This window comes from Anolis sagrei, chromosome 4 (genome assembly GCF_037176765.1).
Source record: "Anolis sagrei isolate rAnoSag1 chromosome 4, rAnoSag1.mat, whole genome shotgun sequence".
NCBI lineage: Eukaryota > Metazoa > Chordata > Lepidosauria > Squamata > Dactyloidae > Anolis > Anolis sagrei.
The window spans coordinates 76865099-76888345 of NC_090024.1; the positions used below are offsets into that span (position 1 = coordinate 76865099).

Consider the following 23247-nt stretch of genomic DNA (forward strand, 5'->3'; position numbering starts at 1 on the left):
AATCCCACATTATCTGAGTGTGGATTCAGATAACCCAGTTCAAAGCAGATATTGTGGGATTTTCTGCCTTGATATTCTGGGATATAGGGATGTGGAAGGGCCCTGAGTCAGTGGAACGTAAGTACTGGCCCCATTTACACTGTTTGGAACTGCATGATATGGTCTATGTAGACTCATATAGTGCAGTTAAATGCAACTAAACTGCATCATATGAATCCACACTGACCGTATAATACACTTTCAAACTGAATCATGTGGCAACGTAGATGGTGTCTTACTTAATGTCAATTGAGTGAAAGGGTCCACCCTGGATTTAGATTGTGGATGTGAATAATGTGGTCTTTCAGAAGGTGTTGGACTGTAATTTCCAATGTCTCTAGCCATTATACCTAATAGTGAGGAATTTTGGGACTTCAAGCTTACTAACCCCAGGAGGACCACTCTTTGCCCATTCCTGATTTTGGCCTTAGAAGATGAGTAAACATTACAGCCACTGAAAGACAGCACGAGAATACAGTTTAAAAATTAGAAACTCTGATTCCAGTTGTAAAATCATTTTTATTGGTACAAATATACATTATGAATAAAACTCCTTCAGCCTTTATTGTAAGCAGATGACTGTGGATATGCAAACAGGGAAAAGCAAAATTGCTTTTACAGACAAAAATCTACTTTTCTTTAAGAAGAACAGGTTAAAAGTTAGAAAGGATGCAGAGAGACCCTCTAAGGCAGCCTCTAGAAAATACCAATACCAATAAGATGTGCATTGCTGTCATTCCAGTCAACAACATACATATAACCGATGGAAGTGGAAGCATAGCAAAGGATTAGTAATTCACTTTTCTTTGTTGTGCTTTTGAACAGTACACAAATGTAAGAGATTGTGTTTTTATATACAGTACAACAAACAAGAAAAAAGTCTCCCAAGGGTGAATGTAAAAATCATATCCAAGCATCTAATATATATTATTTATACAAATTCTTTTATTAGTGTGCTCTATTGATATAATTACAATGTGCAATTGCATTCAGCAAGAATATATTTTAAAAGTAAGTTGCGTGCAAGTTTGACACATTTACATTCAGCAGTACAACACCTTTCCTGCTGTACAGTGTGGATTAGTGTAAGACGAAACCCCCAGTCCTTTTGCTTGGTTCCCTCTGCCCTCCTTCGCCTGAAGCCCAAATGCAAGGCATTGTTTTGATAGCTGCTTCATAGAAATTCAAGTAGAAAACAGGGAATAGTTGCTGGCTTTAGCAAAGGCAAGAAAGGGTATATCTAGAACCATAGAAGTCATTAAAAAAAAAAACACCCAAAGAGCCAAATTAATGAAACCTGATCAGCAGTGCAATCATGTATTCTTTTTTAAAATCACAAAATCTTCTATAAAAACAGCTGATGAAAAAGAAGGGTAACAGATCACCGTACCCTTATTGTTAGAAAAGATTTTGCACTGCCAAAGAGATGATCAATCAACTAAACGAAAATAAACTCTTTATCTGCTTCTTCTCCGGAGTCGCTGGATTTGCTTCCTTGCTGGCCATCTTTACTCAAAGACCTCTGCCTCTGCTCCTGGTGTCCTGAGTTTCTCTTTGGACCTGCATCAAAAGACATGACATTTTCTTAACTCGGCAAAGACTCCCAACCAGCCACTTGCTTCAGACAAAGAAGAAGACAGGCAGATCTATCGTTTTACTCAACTTTCCCCCTTGGATATCAACCTAGAAATATCTGTTGCTAATGGAGTTGAAATTTCATTACCTGTCTTTTATTGCCCTTTGTCCAAACGTCCAAGAATGACACAATTTAAGAGACTTCAGCAGTGCCCATCATCTCAACAAGATGGCTATCAATCTACCATCAAAGTCACAGTAGATGTAAATCCTGGCTGTGCAAACTGTGAAGAACCTGGGTTGCTGTGTGTTTTCCAGGGTGTATGACTATGTTCCAGAAGTATTTTCCCCTGAAGTTTTGCCCACATCTATGGCAGCCATTCCGAGAGGTTGTGAAGTCTGACCTCACAACCTCTGAGATCTCACAATCTCTGAGAATGCCTGCCATAGATGTGGGTGAAATGTCAGGAGAGAATGTTTCTGGAACATGGCCAGACAGCCCGGAAAACTCACAGTAACCCAGTGATACAGTTCTTACAATGTTTGCAGCAATTATAAATATTTATAACAAAGAAGAGGTAGCAGGGAGACTAGGCAAGTGAGGTTTGTAAATCTGTGAAATGTCCAGGGTAGGAGAAAGAAATCTTGTCTGCTTGAGGTAAGTGTGAATGTTGCAATTGGCCACCTTGATTAGCACTGTATGGCCTTGTAGCTTCAAAGCCTGGCTATTTCCTGCCTGGGGGAATCCTTTGTCGGGAGGTGTTAGCTATCCCCCGGTGATGCAATGGGTTAAGCCCTTGTGCCAGTAGGACTGCTGACTGACAGGTTGGAGATTCGAATCCAGGAAAAGCATGGATGAGCTCCTTCTGTCAGCTCCAGCTCCCCATGCGGGGATATGAGCGAAGCCTCCCACAAAGATGGTAAAACATCAAACATCCAGGCGTACCATGGACAACGTCCTTGCAGACGGCCAATTCTCTCACAGCAGAAGTGACTTGCAGTTTCTCAAGTCACTCCTGACGCCAAAAAAGATGCCCCTGACTGTTTCCTGTCAGGAATTCCCCTGTTGTTTGAGTGTTGCTCTTTATTTGCTATCCTGATTTTAGAGCTTTTTAATTTAATTTTAATTTTTAATTTTTTTTAGAGCCAGATTTTGTTTATTTTTGTTCTCACAGCAACCCAGTGATTCCGGCCATGGAAGCCTTTGACAACACAGTGAAGTGCCTACTGCTGTATATGAGAACCTTTTGCTCTTGATGAGCAGCTTTCTGTGTTGATCAACATGCAGAATGTTTTAAGATATACAGAATTCGAAAATCCATAAAAGTGCAATACATTTATTGGCTCAGAATGATTCCTGCCTGTCTTGAAATCCCTCAATACCATCTTAGTTGACAACAGAAATAATATCTAAGATAAAATGTAGGCCTGTGACTCAATAATGGGTACTTTTATTTTGTATGATTTTTAACATCTTTGCCATTGAACATTTGAAACCTCACATAATAATTTTTTTGGATTTTGCTTGGCCAATAAATGTATCACACTGGATTTTGGATTCTGTTTATCTTAAAACATTCTGCATTTTGATCAGAACAGAAAACTGCTCATCTAGAGCAAAAGGGTCTCATATATAGCAATAGGCTCTTCAAAGTTTGCACAGCCAGTGTTTACATCATCAGCATCTACTACTACGACAACGCTGATGATTCTCAACCCTCTTATTCTCACTTAAAAGGAATTTACTAGACTTTGGTACAAGATTGATGGCCAGCTTATTGAGATGATGGCCACTATCAAAGTCCAGTGATACATAAGAAATTCTGATTGAGAAATGGAAACCATTATCCTGGTCTTGGGAGTTCTTCACTTGGAAAGGAATCCACATATAGCTTGTCTGTGGCTAAATAACTATTATTTCATCTGATTTTGTGATTGTGATGGGGGCATGAGAGGAATCCAACTTGAAGCCAATATACAGCAAGGGTGTGGAAATATGCTGCTTTAAATTAAACAGGCCACATGAAAAGGACTTGTTCATATTGCAAATAAAAGAGCAATGTTTTAAAATAAACAAATAAAAAAAAATCCTGAAAAGACAGGATGTTGAAATTTTTAATTAACTGAAAGCCAGCCATGCATTTTTTTCTAGCAGCAGGCATATGCAACATCTAAGTTAATGTTAAGTTATTACAGCTGTAGAGACAAATGACACCCTACCAGGATAAACTGAATGACATCACAACCATATTGCAATACACACACAGCAAAACTAATTTTATCATGGAGAAACAATGGGCAAGTATGAAGCTGTAGCCTTTGCCACTGCCATTTTGAGCAAAATAATTACTACTCGTTGCTCACAGAAATAATGTAAGTTATGTGGACTGCACAAATCAACAATTACACCAAACACAACCAGCAATCTCCCATAAGATACTAATCACAACTGCTCTTGCTTTTTTTAAAGTCTCATACACAATGAAGCATATTATCAACAAAATCACAGAAATAATTCCCCTATATTTAGCAGCTGCAGCCATCTGCTTGTTTCCTATTTCGGCCTCTACCAAAAGGAGAGTACTACTCTATTCATTATTAATGAGAAAATAAAAATTGGAAAGTTAAATCAAAGTTCTGGAGTTTGAAAGGAACCAACAGAAATGAACAAATAAAAAAAGAAAAGAAAAATAGATTTAAAAGTTTGACTGTTTGTTTGCAATTTATTGCAATTAGGCAACAAAGTCCATTTATTAGAACGGTGAACAGGTAAAATACCAAACAACATTTCAGTGGGTCGTTGTAGGTTTTTTGGGCTATATGGCCATGTTCTAGAAGCATTCTCTCCTGACATTTCGCCTGCATCTATGACAAGCATCCTCAGAGGTTGTGAGGTCTGATGGAACTAGGAAAATTGGGTTTATATATCTGTGGAATGTCTAGGGTGGGAGAAAGCACTCTTGTCTGTTAGAGCTAGGTGTGAATGTTTCAAATGGCCACCTTGATTAGTATTTGATGGCCAGGCAGGTTTGTTTTTGGTGTGGGTTGTTAGTGCCTGGGGGAATCTTTTGTTGAGAGGTGATTAGCTGTCCCTGATCGTTTCCTCTTTGGAGTTTCCCTGTGTTTGAGTGTTGTTTTGCTGTTATAATTTTAGAGGTTTTTTTAATACTGGTAGCCAGATTTTGTTCATTTTCATGGTTTCCTCCTTTCTGTTGAAATTGTCCACATGCTTGTGGATTTCAATGGCTACTCTGTGCAGTCTGACATGGTGGTTGTTGGTGTGGTCCAGCATTTCTGTGTTCTCAAATAATATGCTGTGTCCAGATTGGTTCATCAGGTGCTCTGCTATGGCTGACTTCTCTGGTTGAAATAGTCTGCAGTGCCTTTCATGTTCCTTGATGCATGTTTGGGCACTGCGTTTGGTGGTTCCTATGTAGACTTGTCCACAGCTGCATGGTATACGATAGACTCCTGCAGAAGTGAGAGGATCCCTCTTATCCTTTGCTGAATGTAGCATTTGTTGGATTTTCTTAGTGGGTATGTAGATAGTTTATATATTATGTTTCCCTATGTGGTCACTGGTTCCCTTGATATATGGCAAGAACACTTTTCCTCTGGGTGGATCTTTGTCTTTATTCTTGTGGCTTGTTCTCGGTCTTGCAGCTCTTCTGACGTCTGAGGTGGAATATCCATTGGCCTGTAAAGCCCAGTTTAGATGGTTCAGTTCATCTTGGAGGAGGCGGGAACATTCCACCCTGGACATTCCAATTTTCCTAGTTCCAACAGACCTCACAACCTCTGAGGATGCTTCACCATATTGTTTTACTTGGTTTCTCAAGCATTTTGATTACCAGCCAGCAGATGGAGCAGTTAGGTGGTTTTGACTAGTGTTTTAGATCCTAATTATGGTAGCTACCAAAGGCATGATTCATGTGGGCATGGTATAAATGAATATATAATGCTAGCTAGCTAGAGTACTGATCATTACCAGGACCCCAGCAGGTGAGAAGAAGCATATAAACTCTTTCTTCCCCTGCTGAAGTCCCGAGGAAAAGCTATCCTCTGAAGCTGGTATCTACACCAAAGGAAATAACAGTTTCAGAAGAGTGTCCTCAGGACTGCAGCAAGGAAAGAAAAGTTTACATTTCCACTACATGCTTTCTGGGATCTAATGATTACCCTATGTAACACTTTTTTGTGCCTGGGTTATAAATGCCATTTCTTAATCGGTTCTATCATAAAAACATGGAATAATTTTATTAAACTGCCAAAACTTTTTTTGCCTGACATTCTGCAGCACATTTTGCTCTAGTTTTTCAATGAATATCTCATAGCGTCATAGTGGCAGCCACAAAAGCAAAGCTTCCAGAGTATAGCAACGTCTTTCAAAGCAAGTACCGCACAATTAAACAGGAAATAACACTTTCAAATTAAAACAGATCCCCCCCAGATTTTATACATAGTTTTATCAATACTTCTAGCTGATGTTATTTGCATTTTAGGAGGAAACAAAAATCTAAATATATTAAATGTGAAGGGGAACTAACACCAGCCTCATATCTATCTTGATTTAGTGATTAAAGAAGGAAATAGCTTATAGAGGCTGGAACTTATGTTTAGCTCTGCATTCAGTTCAAGGAGGTGCAAAGTGGCTGAAAATGAAATTGAAGACATTTTTTCATCCATTTCTGTTATTCATCACATGATAATGAGAGGTGATTAGTGCAATGAATTAAAAACTGAAATAGACACTATGGGAGAAGATACAAAGTTAGATTAAGAGAATGCATGTATGGGAAATTAGGATGCAAAACATACATAAATATGTTGTCGAAGGCTTTCATGGCTGGAATCTCTGGGTTGCTGTAAGTTTTTTGGGCTGTATGGCCACGTTCCAGAAGCATTCTCTCCTGATGTTTCACCTGCATCTATGACAGGCATCCTCACAATCTCTGAGAATGCCTGTCATAGAGGCAGGCGAAATGTCAGGAGAGAATATTCTGGAATATGGCCATACAGCCTGAAAAACTTACAACAACCCATACATAAATGTATTCATGATTAAAGACAGTATGGTGTAGTGGTCTGAGTGTTGAACTAGGATCCTGGATCACCAGGTTTCCCATCCATGCTTGGCTATGGGAACCCAGTGGGTGACTTTAAGCAAGTCACTCTCTCTTACCCTAAAAGAATGCAAAGTATTGAATAAATTTTACCCCAAAAGCCCCTATGGTAGGGTTGGCATGAGCCAGAGTTGACTTGAAGATATGTAACAGCAAGAAATATTCATGACTATGACCACTCTTTCCCTATATTCCTGTTTGTCAGATTCACAGTCAGTGAGACTATAAATTGTTGGCTTCCAATACCTGAGAATATTGGCCAAGATTTACACTTTGGTATCAAATATCAGTGTAACTCGGTTTTTCTCTTTCTCTTTTCCACTGCCCACAAAATCCTGCTCTGCTGGTGTGAAAAGAAGCAGAGGGATCAAGTGGAAGTATATCACTGAAACCTGGCTGTTAACATATAAACCAAAGAAAGTATAAACAAAATACATTAATATTTTTACCTTCTTGTGAAAGAGATCGGATAGCAGGCTGAGGGCTGCTCTGACCATCTTTTTCTTTATCGGAAGGGACCCTCTTTAGCAAAGGTGGAAGTAGAGCGATTTTAGGAGAACCTGGACCAGATGGAGACTCTGGAAGATCCTCTGTGGAAACACCAGAAGAATGCACACATGTACAAATTCACCTGTGAACTTTCTAGGAAAATTCCTAGAAATTTTCTGCTGCCCTGGAGACTAGGATGCGGAACAATGGCTTCAAACTACAGGAAAGGAGATTCCACCTGAACATTAGGAAGAACTTCCTCACTGTGAGAACTGTTCAGCAGTGGAACTCTCTGCCCTGGATTGTGGTGGAGGCTTCTCTTTGGAGGATTTAAGCAGAGGCTGGATGGCCATCTGTCAGGGGTGCTTTGAATATGATTTTCCTGCTTTTTGGCAGGGGGTTAGACTGGATGGCCACAAGGTCTCTTCCAACTCAATAATTCTATGATTCTAAATCACATATATAATTCCAATCTGCTCAAAATGAATAGTAACATAGAGAGTACAGGCATATCCAATTTAATCAAGCCTATGAGAATGAAGCTTATTTTTATGAAGGCTTTTGAGCTCACATGGCTAGAAGCAAATTTCTTCCTATTGTTCCCACTCTGTGGAAGACAAAGGTCTGCCAATGACCACCCACCAGGCCTGAAACTGCAATGATAAATCAGTGATAAATCTGACAGACTAACTCTTTAGGTTGCCAACACAAGGTTTACTGAACTAAAACATATTTACAGATTAACGCTGCTTAGGGAGAGAAAAGAGAAACAGGAAATAGCGGTACTGGATTCCCTCCCAACTCAGCAGGACATAGGTTGACCCTTTGTGTTCAGGATTTCATTGACTCACCATGAGTCCTTCAACAGATGCCTCAGAGAACTGTGCTCATTTAGATTGCTATAGTGAAATGCTATATGATGGAAGTAAAAGGGTAAGGCAGACTTTTGGAAGATGCCTTCAAGTGGTCTATACAAGCTTCGAAACATTGTTTACTAATGCAAAGCTTACATGGACTGGTTACTTCTTTTGGCACAACCATACAACTAGTTTTGAATAAAAAAAACTTCTCAAACATGTTGAACTACTTTTCTTTTTCTATCCCTACAGATTGAGTATTCTTTCCATTTATTTCTAATTCTGGTGTTCAATTTTCTGTTGAAGTAGTAATGTATAAACACATCTACTTTATTAACTGAGGTATACTTGTATAATCAAATATTTTAAGAGTTATAGTATGTGCTAGACATGGACACATACATTTTCTCTTTCTCTCTTTGTACATATGAAGGCTAAACAGTATTACTGAAACCTTTACACATTTACTACCATGTACAATCATGCACTACTTCTTCCCATGACTAGCTTCCAGTGTCTGGTTTGGGCAGGGAGTTGTATGGAGAAAGAGGCGAGATGTGAGGCAGTAAAATCCAATTGTGTGCCATCTTCCTGTGAGCACAATAAACCGATCAGGATAACTCTTTATGCACAGCAATTGCATGCTTTAATACAATTGTTGAACACCACAAAACATCAATACACTTAGAGGCCAGACAAGATGTGATTGACACTGAAGTTTTTGTAAATTTTATTCAGCGTGCTCCAGGGGTTTCTTTTTATGCTTCTTGCCAATTAAGATTGAGACTTAAAAATCCATATTCATATTTTAATATTGAGAAACAAGGGAAAATTATTTGTGCAATCGGACACAATAGAATTGCAGTGATCCCAGGGCTCTTTACAGAGTATTACAATGAAAAAACTTAAAACCTAATTAAATACTTCAGTGTTTAGAGAAATCCCTTTTGGTCTCATAATTTACCATTAAAATCTACTTTCCACTATTCAAGGGATTGGTTAGGATTAGCAGATAAAAACAAGTAAAAATAACACAAAACAAAAGCATCTTCTTAAAAAATGTTTTCAGGATTCCAGAACTGACTTTTTAGCCATAAACAATATATGAATATAGTGTAGTAGTTATAATAGGTTTCTCACCAGTCCGAGAGGCAGATCGTGGTTTCTGAGGAACCGTTGGTCTTCCTGCAAGGCTTGGCTTTGTTGACTGAAGGGGAGGCTTTGGACTGGTGGATGTGCTGGAGGAACTTCGCATTCTTGCCCCAGTTTCTGTCTTTGGTTCTGTTTTTGTAGGTTTTTCTGATGAGTCACCTTTATTTAGGGCAAACCGGTTCTCTGGAGATGGCTGGTGAAGCTTTGTTGCTGAATTAAAATAGGATCCAAATAAATCTTGAGAGTTTGCAACTTGCTGTGCACCTTCAAGTTATTTCTGACTATGAAGGGGTTTCCCTGGCAAGATGTCTTCATGGAGGTTTTGGTGTTGCCTTCTCCTAAGGCTGATTTGCCCAGGATTTCCATGACTGAAAAGGGATTCAGATCTCCAAAGTCTTCAAAGTCTTAGTCTAGTACTCAAACCACTACACCACACTAACTCATCTGCAGTTTATCAATTAAAATAAAACAACTTTGCCAAGAAATACAAAAGAAACACCCAGTATGCTCTCTACCTCTATGCATGCAAGGGAGAACCTGTACTCTCATTCTCGGAGTTTATAAGGCAGGGCTTGAAAATTAATTTAATAAAGTTAACAGTCAGAAAACAGGGCAATATTTCATTATCATCAAGGTTAGTAATCAGTTCATTTAATTTGGTAAATAAGCATGAAGATCCCATCACTGAAAACATTCATCATTAGACAGGCCACAGGAATTACAGAGAAAGGTATCAGCCACTGATGCTAGGGATACATTTTGGCATTGGCTCCTTCAAATGTTCTCTTATTCTCCCTTTAACATTGGCCCTACTACTCTGCCATATAAAATCCAGATTATCAAAACAGATAATCCACATTATTTGCTTTGAGCTGGATTATATGAGTCTACACTGCCATATAACCCAGTTCAAAGCAGATAATCTGGATTTTATATGGCAGTGTAAGTGGCCCTTCCACACAGCCCAATAACCCAGAATATCAAGGCAGAAAATCCCACATTATCTGAATGTGGATTCAGATAACCCAGCTCAAAGCAGATATTGTGGGATTTTCTGCCTTGATATTCTGAGATATAGGCCTGTGTGGAGGGCCCTAGGAGGGACCATTGTCTTTCCCAATAGAAGGAAGACCTTTACTAGGATGCTGCTCTGTTTGTCCACTGAATGGCAGCTGGGTGTCTGGAGGAATTTCTAGACTCAGAACCATCCACTGATGTCTTCCAGGAGCACAGCATAAATAGTTATTGGATCAACTAAGGCCCTTCTGCACTGCCATATAATCCAGATAATTTGCTTTGAACTGGATTATATGAGTCCACACTGTCATATAATCCAGTTCAAAGCGGATAATCTGGATTTTATATGGCCGTGTAGAAGGTGCCTAAAGTAACCTCATTTTGCAATCTATTCAAATAGTCCCCCCCCTCCCCCCACCGATATGACTCTCTTCTCTCTGTATTGTCGAAGGCTTTCATGGCTGGAATATGACTCTCTTCTCTCTCTTTTGACCTCCTTTCACACTCTCCAAAATGTTCACTTCTCCTTTGAACTCTGGAATAGGCCTGATCTGGGGTGGGCTTATGGTCAAAATGGTTTGGGTCAGCAACCTCTAATTCTTGATTCATGTAACTCTCCTACTGGAATACATAGAACATAAAATAATTAATCCTATCTTGAGAATGCCCTAGTTCACACCCCCATTCCTTTTTAAAGGCCTAGTCTACCAACATATTCAAGTGTGCATGCAATGCTATTTGGGATTTGTTTGTCAAGCAGAGAAATCAGGTTTTCTATCTATGTGTTTTATAATAGCATATATTACCCCACTGTACTCCAAACTGCTTGGCCATTCAGCTAGCACAGAACATTACACTAAACAATTCACGACTTGGCTCAGCTATCTGGTATTTTATTTTTCACAACACCATTGATTCTAGGAATATGAAACTTAGACCTGGTGATTTAAGACGAAGGCCACTTTCTGAGATATTATTCTGGTTTACATAAATATTACATATTTGCATTTTGTTGTGTACTCATGCTGAGCACTGGCAATTGTTCAAATGATGTGAACAAGCTGTTCTTCCCATTTTTTAGAAAAATGGTTCAGAAACAGTGGTATGCATTTGAACATGTTTATCTGGTCTATGAGAACAAGATGTTCTCTGCCTCACATTTATTATAATACAGTCCATAATCTCCCAATAGTAATGGCTTTCTTTCTAACCTAAATTCTGTTGCCAGCAACACCCTTTTCCCACTTTTATCAGCTAAACTACTGATCAAGTTTTTTCACAGATGTAGGTCGGGTAGGCAAAACACAAGAACTTCCAAAAATATGTACGTACAGACAAGAAAATTTAAAAAATGTGTCAATGGCTAAAAATGCTGATCTAAATTTAATTTATATGTGATTTTTGCTATGGAAGTGCTTTCCATGCCTCAAAATGGCATGTAATAATCACAGCTTCCAAACATTTTAGTGATAGAAACTAACCTGCAGGGGTTTTTTTTGGCTCTTACATACTTCAGTATAAAGGTAAAGGTTTCCCCTGACATTAAGTCTAATCATGTCTGACTCTGGGGTGGTGGTGGTGCTCATCTCCATTTCTAAGCCAAAGAGGCAGCGTTGTCCGTAAACACCTCCAAGGTCATGTGGCCAGCATGACTGCATGGAGCGCCGTTACCTTCCTGTTAAAGCAGTACCTATTGATCTACTGACATTTAAATGTTTTCGAACTGCTAGGTTGACAGGAGCTGGGCATAACAGTGGGAGCTCACTCCACTCCCCGGGTCTGAACCGCCAACCTTTCAGTCAGCAATATCAGCAGCTCACCGGTTTAACCTGCTGCACTACCAGGGAGCCAGTGGGTTACATACTTTACTTACAATAAATGCCTGTTTTCTACATTCCATTTTGATATAAAAATTGTTCTAACGTGCCTCATGGTGATCTCAGAATTACTTTAGGAAGCAGAAATGGAGGGTGGTATAATTTAATGAGTAGAGGTCTGGATACTTAGAGGTCTGCCTTCTCAGTCGCCACAGATTGACAGAAGAATGAAGGCTGAACAAGCTGGTGGATGAAAGTGGAAATGTAAGGTGAAAAGAATTTTCAAGAAGAAAAATATATGTGAAACTGAAGATAATAGTATGCTGAAGGAAGCTGAATAAAAAAAGAATAGGTGGATACAGCAGGTGGGCCGAGGAGGAGAATAATATATAATGGTCCAAGGGAGAAAAAAAACTTTACACAAGAGACAGGAGGAACTGTTCACTTTAGACATAAAGGGAATATATAATATTAGAAACTTTCAAACACTGGGGAAAGGTTGATAAGCTAAAACAGTAGGAGAACAGAGCTTTATCTGATTTTCTGCTTTGAATCCAGCAGTTATCCTTGAAACAAAGAAGTCCTTGCTTTAATAGTTTAACCAGTTATTTATATTGAAACAAAATCATATGGGATGTGACATTATTCACCATGGACAAATAATACAGTTTCAGCCAATGATCACAATCATTCTACTTCTCAGCAGGGTGTACTCCATTCTAAAGGTCCTTTCAAAACTGTAAAGTGTTTCTCGACTGTCCATCTGCATTTATAAAGCAATGCTACATAGATTCAAGGTAAATTCAAGTCACGCACCGAGAGGTGCTTCTGTGTTCTGACTCCCTGGAATTTGATTTCCAGGCCAGGTTAATTATTCCCTGTTGGAACCTGTCCAGGTTAGCTTCCCTATAGTGCTGTGAATGAAGCAAGTGACACCAACTACATGCATACTTCTCTACACAGGGAATGAAGGAATAGAGTAAAGTAGGTCAGCTTTCATAAATGTAACATGAACTATTCTGGTCACAGAAAAATGGATAGGAAGAAAGGAAAGGAATTAAGGAAGCATGGCCTTCACTAGCAATCTGGGGCAGACGTTTGGCTCATTCTGATGAAATAAAACAGCAAGCATTTGATTCTGTTATAATAGTCCTCTTGGGCTATTGCCCCTAGTTGGTTAAGGGGGCTGCTCTTCTGCCTTGATACCAACATGTTACTGGATTTTGTGCCTTGAGGATAACTGCCTAGATACTTACTAGATACTCTTCCCTAGATATTCTGCTACCATGTTGTTTTCTGGAATAGAGTAACACACATGCAATTATACTCCCCTTTCCCCCCAAATGAAAGTCATATTCAGGTGTGTGTTTGGGGATACTTCTTTTAATTTCTTAATTCCTGTGCCTTTTCTGTGCTGATGCAGCACCATAGAATTAGAATTACTTTATTAATGCATGTGAACTCTTTAAGCTTGATTAAATCAATTGTCACTACTTGTACGTCCTGGTTGGTAAAAGAGCTTAAAGTGAGTTTAAAGTGAAGGTTGGTAAAAGAGCCTAAAGTGAACACACTTTCAAAGCTCTGTGTAAACAAGATGCCTACTCTTCTTGTCAGGGTTTCCAACTGTGTAGAGCTCTGTTATGAGGGATTTTACCCTTTAACACTGGGAAGTGCAGAGTAAATGCTCACTTTGTATGCTTAGAAAACTACCTGCCTGGATCGGGTAAAGTGGGCTGGAATCTCAACCGCAGAGGAGACTGTTATGAGAAGAAGGAAAAGTAGGTACCCTAGGAATCAGTGGAGACCATTAGTTGCACAGGCCTTGCCATAATCAACCTGAATGAGGTTAAGATGAAAATGAAAACATTTCCTATGTCTAGTGCTACAGTCACACAGACAATGAACATTATCTGGCGAATAGAATCAAGTGCACAAGCAAATTTTTTATTATTATTAATCCTTATAAACTAATTTTTAAAATGTAATTATTTGCACTGTACGGAACATTCTGAGTGTGAGCATATTGTAGAATGTGCAAAGAGCATGCTTGCACATTCTACTTCATTCCTGGTAATTTGAATATTTTGACTCCAGATACATGAAACATTTTTAATTTAGCCTTTAGTAATATCTTTAATAATTGTTTTTGTTCCAGTAATAAATTGAAATAAATAAAATAAATTATGTATAAATCTCTCCCACCCCCAAGCTGTTTACAGTGTTCCCAGTTCATTTACCGTGGACTCACTGTTTCGCAGTGTGTGTGCATGTATGTGTGTGTGTATATATATATAGCGAGGGAACACTGTACGCTGCGGTAGCTTGGGCCTCTTACTGCTGCTTGGGCCCTGCACCGCCTCTGCTGCCTCCTCAATCATGGCAGCAAGAGGCCCCAGTGGCGACCAGGAGGAGGAAGGTAAAGAGGGTGAGGAGGCGGCTCTTCCTCCCTCCTCACACTCTTTACCTTCCCCTCTTCCTCCTCATGGTCCCTGCCAGGGCCTCTTGCCGCTCCTTGGCCCCGCGACACCTATGCTGCCTCCTCAATCGCAGAGCCCAAGAATAGCAAAGGCCCAGGTGGCGACACCTATGCTGCCTCCTCAATCGCAGAGCCCAAGCAATAGCAAAGGCCCGGGCGGCAACGAGGAGGAGGAAGATGCAGATAAAGAGGGTGAGGAGGGAAGGGGAGGGGGTGTCCTTACTTCGCGGTTTTCCTGGAACATAACCCCCACAGGGAACAGTGTACATGTATTTTTCAAGTTATTGCAGCCTTAATGTAGAATCTTTAAATAGTCCAAACTATTGGACTATGTAAATAGTCCAAGCTCTGTAAATAGTCTAAATAGAGCAACTCACCAGCACCACCTCCATCTAGTCGTTCTGAGTTCACTGAGAGATCTGTTGATTCTCGGGTATCATTCCCAAATTTCTTTAAAAGAGAAAAAGAAGTGAACAATCAAGTATCCTTTATACAACACAGTCTCCCAGCAGTACTTTCAATAGTATTTTTTTTATAAATTATTGTTTCCCAGAGGATACAGGATTTTGCATAAAATGTATCTGATTTATTTTAATGTAATGCATGATACAGTACTTAAATACCCTAAATGCACCATATCCTGTCTGATCTTGGAAGCTAAGCAGAATCAGCCTGGTTAGCAGTTGGATGGGACACCACCAGGTGCTGTAGATTATATTTCAGAGGAACAAAATGGTAAAACATCTCTAAGTACTCCTTGCCTGAAAAAACCCTATGAAATTTAACGGGTTGCCATATGTTGATAGGCGAGCTGAAAATGCATACACACACCGCATGATGTATGGAGCTGCTGCTGAAGTATGTTTGGAAACTCCAGATGGCTGATTGGATTTGACTTTAGGAAACAAATTGTATGAAAATTAATAAAGTGATGCATTTGGCTTAAAATTTTGTTTCTGTACTCAAACATAATGAACATCATAGGACCGAAGCATAGTAATAATCTCTTTCTCATGCATTAGCTTCCTTTCTAGTTAAGATATAGTTCAAAGGCACTTCACCATCTTCATAAGTTGGGAGGTGGATGCTGGTGTCACCACGGGAAATATTGAGTGTTGGAACTTTCTCTCTAGAAATGTACAAGTGATATTTATTCTACTATCTTTTTAGTACTAAGTAATCTCTGGACTGTTAAAAGCTTTCATAATAACTGCTTTAATAAGGCTGTAGTAAGGCTTTTAAATGTCTTTTGTCATTAGATTTATTATCTGGATTATAATATTTTTTTAATTCCCTTGAGGATGAAAAGGCAGGGTATTTATTCAAATCTATTATCATATCTACATTTCTCTTGCATTTCCTTCACTCTGCAGCTATGATCTCAGAGCGTGGTTGAGTTTCATTCTCTGGACGATTTTAAACAAATGCTAGAAACCCATCTCTGAGAGTGCTTTGATTATCATATACCTACATAGCAGAGGTTTGGGCTGGATGACTTTGTGGTCTCTTCCAACTCAATATTTTTATGATTCTATGATTTCTATGATATGTGGTGAAATGCTAAAAATATCCTTCTGCCCAGATGAAAATATAGCAACACAGTACCAAGTTAACTGCAGCTTTGTTAACGTAATGGAAACATGATCTAAAAAAGCCATGCACAAACTTCGGCCCTCTGAATGTTTTGGACTTCAACTCCTACAATTCCTAACAGCCACTTGTGGGAGTTGAAGTCCAAAACACCCAGAGGGCTAAAGTTTGCTCATGCCTGATCTAAATGGTTACAACTTCACTGAAATACGCAGCATCATGGAATTAGAATTACTTTTACTTTTATTAATGCATGTGAACTCTTTAAGCTTGATTAAATCGATTGTCACTACTTGTGAGTCCTGGTCTTCTACCCTAAATTCCACTCTAAGCCCGGGCCATCTTTTAACTGCAATAGGGCTTTTGCAATAAAAGTGAAGTAGACTACAATGGAGAAGAACAGGTAGCTAATACCTGATTTTCTACATTAGCATCTACACTAGCATATAGTGCAGTTTGAAACTGCATTATATGGTCAACATAGACTCATTATGCAGTTAAAGTATGATATGAATCTACATTGATCATATAATGTAGTACAATCTGCATTATATGGCAGTGTAGATGAGGCTGTAATCACATAATACTGAATAGATTGAGATAAAACTTCATAAAAATGATAACTTGGCTTCACTTTTCGAAAGAATGGAAAATAATGCTTGAACATTGTAAGTATGCTATTTTCATTGACGCAGATTTAGAGAAAAACATGTAAAATTGCTAATGCATAAAGAATCAAATTTAAATTATCAGCGCATATAATCCTATATTTTACATCACTTCAATTGCTTAATCAAGCTGCTAAAATGAATTCCACTACGTTTATCTAGCAGAGCAACATAAACTAGATAAACAATATTTTTGATCCTTTCCATATTTTACTTAACTTCCTGGAAAATGTAGGAAACATAATTTAAAACCTGGCTCCCTCTTGCTGAATACTTCTCATCTTTAAAGCCTCTGATGTATTAATTAATTAATCCATGATACATGACCCTATTTGCATTGTGTTTGTCTCTGGAATGTAATATTTATCTCTTCAAACACTAGATGGAGCAAGGAAGCTACTGACAATGTTTGTTGGGAGAGAGGAGTAATCCCCATTCATTTATCTGCAACGTTTGTGCCAATTCACACATCAAACTCAAAGCGAGCGCATACAGACACAGAGCGCTTGCCATCTTTCATCTAGTATGCACCTGCTCATCATCAGTAACTGTAATAAGACTGTACTAGGTCATGTATCAAGTAGTAAATTCCTTATGGTTTTGTTTCTGTATCATCTAGATTTGAATCTAAACAGCCATCTGTATCCCAAAGCTCAAGCAATGTGCTAATTTAGAAAAATAAAGACAGCAGTACAGAAATAGGAGGATTTCTAGGAAGCCACCTTGGTCATTATCATATGTCTCAAGCTATCCACCAAAATGAGTCCCTCTATAATACCAATTAGCATTACAAGAATTCTTCATTTACAATGAACACCTGCATGGGTAGGAACTGATCTTAGCCATGAAATGTACACATCCCTCACCTTTTGTGCGGATGCAGCTCTCCGTTCCTGTTTGGCTTTCATTTCTGCTAAAAGGCCACTGCCCATGACTTGCACCCCATACCTACGTCCTCCTTGAGGACTGCCTTTGCTGTCAGGCTTCTCAAGTTTAGAAGTATCTTCTGAGGAAGACTCTTCCATTGAGTCTGGTGTTTTTAATTCCTCACTTTTTTCAGAGTTGCCATTCTGTTCAGCCAATTTAAACTCCTTCTTTGTAGTGTCCACTGCAGTGCTTTTGGCACCAACTTTGGGTGAAGAGGGCTCTTCTGAAACCACTACAGTTTGTGGACGTTCAGATTTGGATCTAGATTTGATTAAATTGAGAAAGCCGCTTTTCCGAGAATCTCTTTTTTTCTTTTCGTCAGCTGGTTCACTAGGGTCACCACCATCTGAGCCTTTTGCAGAGGATCTCCTAGTATATCAAAAAGGCAAATTCATGTTAAAATACAGTCAGTCCTCCATATCTACAGATTCTGAATAAAACCGTGATTTTGCTGTTTCACATAAGGGACACAATTTTAATATGCCACTGTATATAATGGGACTTCAGCATACATGGATTTTGTATCCCATGGCAGGTCCTGAAACCAAACTATGACAGATACCAAGGGGCTCCTCTTGTCCTTACATAAATGGATTTGGAAAAGTAACCAAGGAGTTGTATAGAAAAGGAAAAGCTTTGTTTAGAATAAAGGAAGGTACATTAGAGGAATTTCCAATTCAAAGAGTAAGACAAGCCTATCCCCTCTCACTATTTCTCTTTATATTAGGTATAGAAATGTTAGCAGATAGGATAATAAAAATGTGCAAAGAAGAATAAGTTTGTAAAAAAAGGTGAATAGATAACATACAATACTTCAATATTTACAATATGTCTTGGCCCACCAATGCACAGTCTGGAAACCCGAGGCCTTTCCCGTCCCCTGTGAACAGGTAACAATCTGTGTTACCTGTTCACAGATTGTGCTACTATGTACCCAATAAAGATGGATTTGGAGACTCCTTGGGGTCTTGAACTTCTCCGTTCCTTTCCACTGGCATAGTCATGAAGGAATTAGAAGCTTTCACTCCTATTTTAACTATATTTAGTATATGTACTAGTATGAAACAAGTCAACTTCCATCCTTGTTTTTATAAAGCTGCCTTGTTTCAACAAGCTATAGTTTATTCACTTTTCACATTTTGGACACAACCATTAAATGTAGGTAACACAAAATGGAAGCAAAAGCTTCTGATCTCTCTCTCTCAAATCCCCCCCCCCCATTCTTTTCTAACCATATAAATTTCAGATCTCAGATTTGAGCATGCTAACGCACACCAAGCTTGTATCATAATGCACTCTAGCTATAACTGTGGAGACATGTTGCAAATTGAAGCAGATCCAAAATAATGCTCTCGGATGGCTGACTGAGACTGGTTGCAGGGAAAATCTGACTCCCTGTCCCTGTTGAAACAGCTTCACTGGCTATTCGTTTGTTTCCAGGCAAAATGGAAATGGTGGGATATGACCTATAAAGCTCTGTAAAGCTTAGGAAGGCTGTTATCTCCCAATATGAGCCTACTTAAGTTTTACATCTTTGGGTAAAGCTTCTCTTGTTCCCATCACCATCACAGGTGTGTTTGGCTGTATCCCAGGCTGTAGAATAATAATAGTAATAATAATAATAATAAGAATAATAATAATAATAATAATAAGTAGTAGTAGTAGTAGTACTACTGCTACTAAGTAAGTAATGGTAGTATTACTAGGATTTATATCCTGCTTTGTCTCTGTCAAAGGGGAATTAAAGCGGCTAATATTAAAAACCACAACAACATATGAACATTAACATTGAATTAAACATAGAAACATTACAAATATATTGTGAAAAACAATAAAATCATTAAACTACATAAAACACAGCACCCTTTGGCATGGTTTTAATCCACTCCTTCATGAAGCTAGGCTGCCCATACCAGTCCTTTCTGTTTACCCAAACCTTTTGATTGTTAATTGATTGTAAATTACATTGTTGTGTACTTTTTTATACTTGTAAATGAAGAAACAAGACACTTTCTAGTTACCAAGAAGAGCCCTTAAAATTAGATTCAACAACCAAGCAATAGAATTTGTTGTGAAATTAAAGCTACAGATATTTAGACACAGAAAAATAATAGTCAATTTGTTGATAAGGATATTTTCCACTGATTCAAACCAACATCAATGTTATAAAAGTATCAAGAAAGCTACACTGTCTTTTTTTCATGTCATCAGACTTTCCAGGTATTTTAGGAGAAGCTGAATTTGATCCTATAAATAAATGAGACTAACACCTTAATGTTACAAATTAACAGGTTTTCATGTGACCTTGTAGTGAGCTGCCAAAAAGCAAATATTTTCTCATACAGTACTTGATTCTTAATTTTAATTCACACTTGTTTCATTTCCAAGATACATAGCTGTTTACACATTATATTTCCTCAAGTTTTTTGGGGGGAGGGTGGATGGGGGATATGTTTACATCAAACATATAACACAACTAACCAATAATTTGAAGTAGCTGAATGAGCTAAAAATACATGCATACACCCACACATATTTAATTAATTCAGTGTAGTTTGGAACAATTTTGCTCTTGGCTACTTTTTCTCAACATTATAGTCTTCCTTCTCCTACAGTTTCATTCTCTTCAATAAATACTTCTGTTGCTATTTAATCCAACTGGCTGTGGGAAACTCTTGGAATTATACAACATTATGCAACAAGATAATCTGGATTCATCTGGTCGCACTGAGACACAATCCAGACTGACCCAATCCAAATTTGAACCTTATTCAAATTCAATTCAAAACTCAATAAAATCATTTGCACTGCATTATTACATCAGTTCTAGCTCTTCGTGATTCACTTTGATTTTAAAAAGGAGAATGAACATTTCACCTATATACATCTGGAGACTATAACACTTTTAAGTTTCTTTAAAAACTTACTTTGAATCCAATTTTGTCACTTTCTTTGTGAAAAACTCATCAACACCTTCATCCACTCTTCCCATGAGACCATTCTGTTCTCCATCCTGAGGAGTTGCAGAACTCACCTGATAAAAACATGGAGTCTTACTTAATCCAGAAGATTCAATATTACTACTTATAGCTTTTATCAAGAGTCTGACAGTTAAGCAAAGAACAGGAAAACAAGGTCGACAGTGGCTCTGACATAGCTCAAAGTGTGGCCACAGGCTATTGAAATACGTTACAAAGAACAATGTCTTCCCAAATATTTCCACTCACAGCAGGTTGTGTTGGCTGTTGTTTTTTATTCCGTTTAGGCCTTAATTTTGTAAAGTGCTCCAGTTTCTTCCCTTCCTCAGAAGGCAACTCTGACATGAATCCAGAGGTCCGTTTGTCCATCCTTCCAGAAGAGAACGGGGGGTCTTCTATGTGTATGGGAACTTCTTCCAGTGCTTTATCCAGATCAAACTCCATCTCTGAGGGAAATATTGAAAGTCAGATTTCTCAAGTCAGAGGTGTGAATACAACCATAATTTTATCTTTGTGAAAATAGGCATCTAGAAGCTCATTGGTCGGTTTTAGGGCCCTTCCACACTGCACAATTATAGCACTACGGTATGTTTTCACTTTAGCTGCCATGACAATGTCCTGTGGGATCCTGGGATTTCTCTTTTGGTAAAGCACCAGAGTTCTCTGACGGAGAATTTTAATACCCCTCCTTAACTGCTAATATTAGAACTCCAAGGGATATTGCCATGGCAATAAAAGTGGAATCACAACACTCTAATGCCCATCCACTTTTAATACTGTACCTGTACATCATGGACAAGTGCTCATTTGTAGTTTTACTACCACTCCCATAGTTCTGCAGCATTGTGTCAGGGCAGTGAAACTGGTATCAAAATGCTTTAATACTATAGGATAGACACACCTAAAGAGAGGCTGGGGTAATGTATTTTTCTTCCTTTTTGTGTGTTTATTATATTCACTTCAGGAAACCGAAATATAGCTATGATTTGTTTAATCTATGCCTGTGTAAGGGAAGGAGTGAGGGGCACACTATTCTAAAGCTTGGCCATAAATAGGCCTATAGATGTAAAAAAAAACCAACAGTGTCTCTAGCTACACAGTTGCAAACCTCTAAAAGTATTTCAGATTTGTAAAGTATATTGCACATAGACTATCAGCTTCATTTTTGCACTGTGAACTCATACAAAGTTAAGCCAGGAATGCTTATAACCTAAATGAACAATTTGAATCAAATGTCTGGTGGTTATTTGATGGTATTATTAATTTAATGGTATTACTGCCAAAACAAACAAACAAACAACAAAATGCCCAGTCCCTTCCTATTGTGCGTCATTTAAGTATGTAACCAAAAAATAATCACCAAACCTATTTAAAAAGTTTAGGTAGCAATGTTTCTCATACATCGAAACTTTAGAGTGAAAGTTAATATATCATGAAAAGTTTGAAATGCTACCAAAGAATTTCACTCACCAAAAGCCCTTGATACTGGCCTCAGCATTCTGCTATGGATACTCTTCCTTTTAGACTTAGGAGTCATCTGCAGATCAAATAAAGAAGAAAAACTTAATGGCTTTTGACTGTTTGTCATAAATGCAGATAGCAGCTATTAACTCTGAATAAGACTGGGATGTATTCATCTTTACAGTGCAAAGTCAACACAGCTGTGGAAGAAAGGCAAGTACATTTAATCCTGGATCAGAATCAAGTCAATGCTAATTAAACTCTCTCTTCAGAAATATTCACATTGATTGTTGTGTTGGAAAGAATCCAAGTTTGATGTATAAAGAGAGCTTGCAACACGATATTTAGGTGATATTTTAAAAATGCAGTCGAAGGCAGAGCATTAAATATGTCATATAAATCTATCCAGTTTTTTAAAATGTGGCTGTGACCCTTAAATAATCTCATAATCATTTTTGGAATAATGGAAATAAGTATTGCCAGGCCTCTGTCTTTGCTGGAGTTAGGGACATAGGATCCCTGTGAAAGTAGAAAAACGCACATATTATAAAATGCTTTTTTTAAACCTGAGAGAACACCTTTCTAGGGATATCTAGGTCCCCGAGGATAATTCTATGGTCAACTTCTATTGGACGAAGCATTCTCTATAGAAATCTCCATGAATGTCTAGACATATCATCTCTAGGATTCTCTAGGTCCTCCAGCATGACCTTGTGGAAAGGATCCAGCAGAAGTTGACCCATAGTGCTACATTTGAGCAAAGCTTTTTAACTTGTGGGTCGGAAAAGAGAGGGTAAGAGCAGGGGGTGATTCCTCCTTTCCCTCTTCCACTTCTGCATTGCTCTTCCACCTTGGCTGACATCATTCCAGGTAATGAGTGATGGCTTTGCATTAGTGTAGATGTTTTTCTTAGCAGTACAGTTGGTGTCTCTTTGCCATAGTTTGAAGGCTTTCCTTTTCTAGTATTACAGTGTTACCTCCATATGTTAAATTGATGTCTCTTGCTCCAATTTTCAAATCTCCCTTCTCTCAGTCAAATCCAGTGTTAAATATGCTTTGTTTACTGAACAAGTTAAAC

At 38.4% G+C, this 23247-nt stretch overlaps 1 protein-coding gene across 5 annotated transcripts in view; it reads right to left on the reverse strand.

Moving 5' to 3' along the window:
* Positions 1 to 538: 538 nt before the first annotated feature.
* CARMIL1 (capping protein regulator and myosin 1 linker 1) overlaps positions 539 to 23247 on the reverse strand; it is a 174745-nt gene continuing 152036 nt past the window's right edge. For 4 of the 5 annotated variants that reach the window (XM_060774925.2, XM_060774923.2, XM_060774924.2 and 1 more), the window contains 8 exons: positions 22179 to 22245; positions 20958 to 21154; positions 20658 to 20764; positions 17670 to 18099; positions 14923 to 14995; positions 9224 to 9445; positions 7187 to 7327; positions 539 to 1599 (listed from right to left, as the gene is read on the reverse strand). In XM_060774925.2, coding sequence (XP_060630908.2) covers positions 1478 to 1599; positions 7187 to 7327; positions 9224 to 9445; positions 14923 to 14995; positions 17670 to 18099; positions 20658 to 20764; positions 20958 to 21154; positions 22179 to 22245 — 1359 coding nt within the window. In that variant the 3' untranslated portion in view covers positions 539 to 1477. The remainder of the gene's footprint in view (positions 1600 to 7186; positions 7328 to 9223; positions 9446 to 14922; positions 14996 to 17669; positions 18100 to 20657; positions 20765 to 20957; positions 21155 to 22178; positions 22246 to 23247) is intronic. The other variant, XM_060774926.2, reaches the window with a different exon arrangement.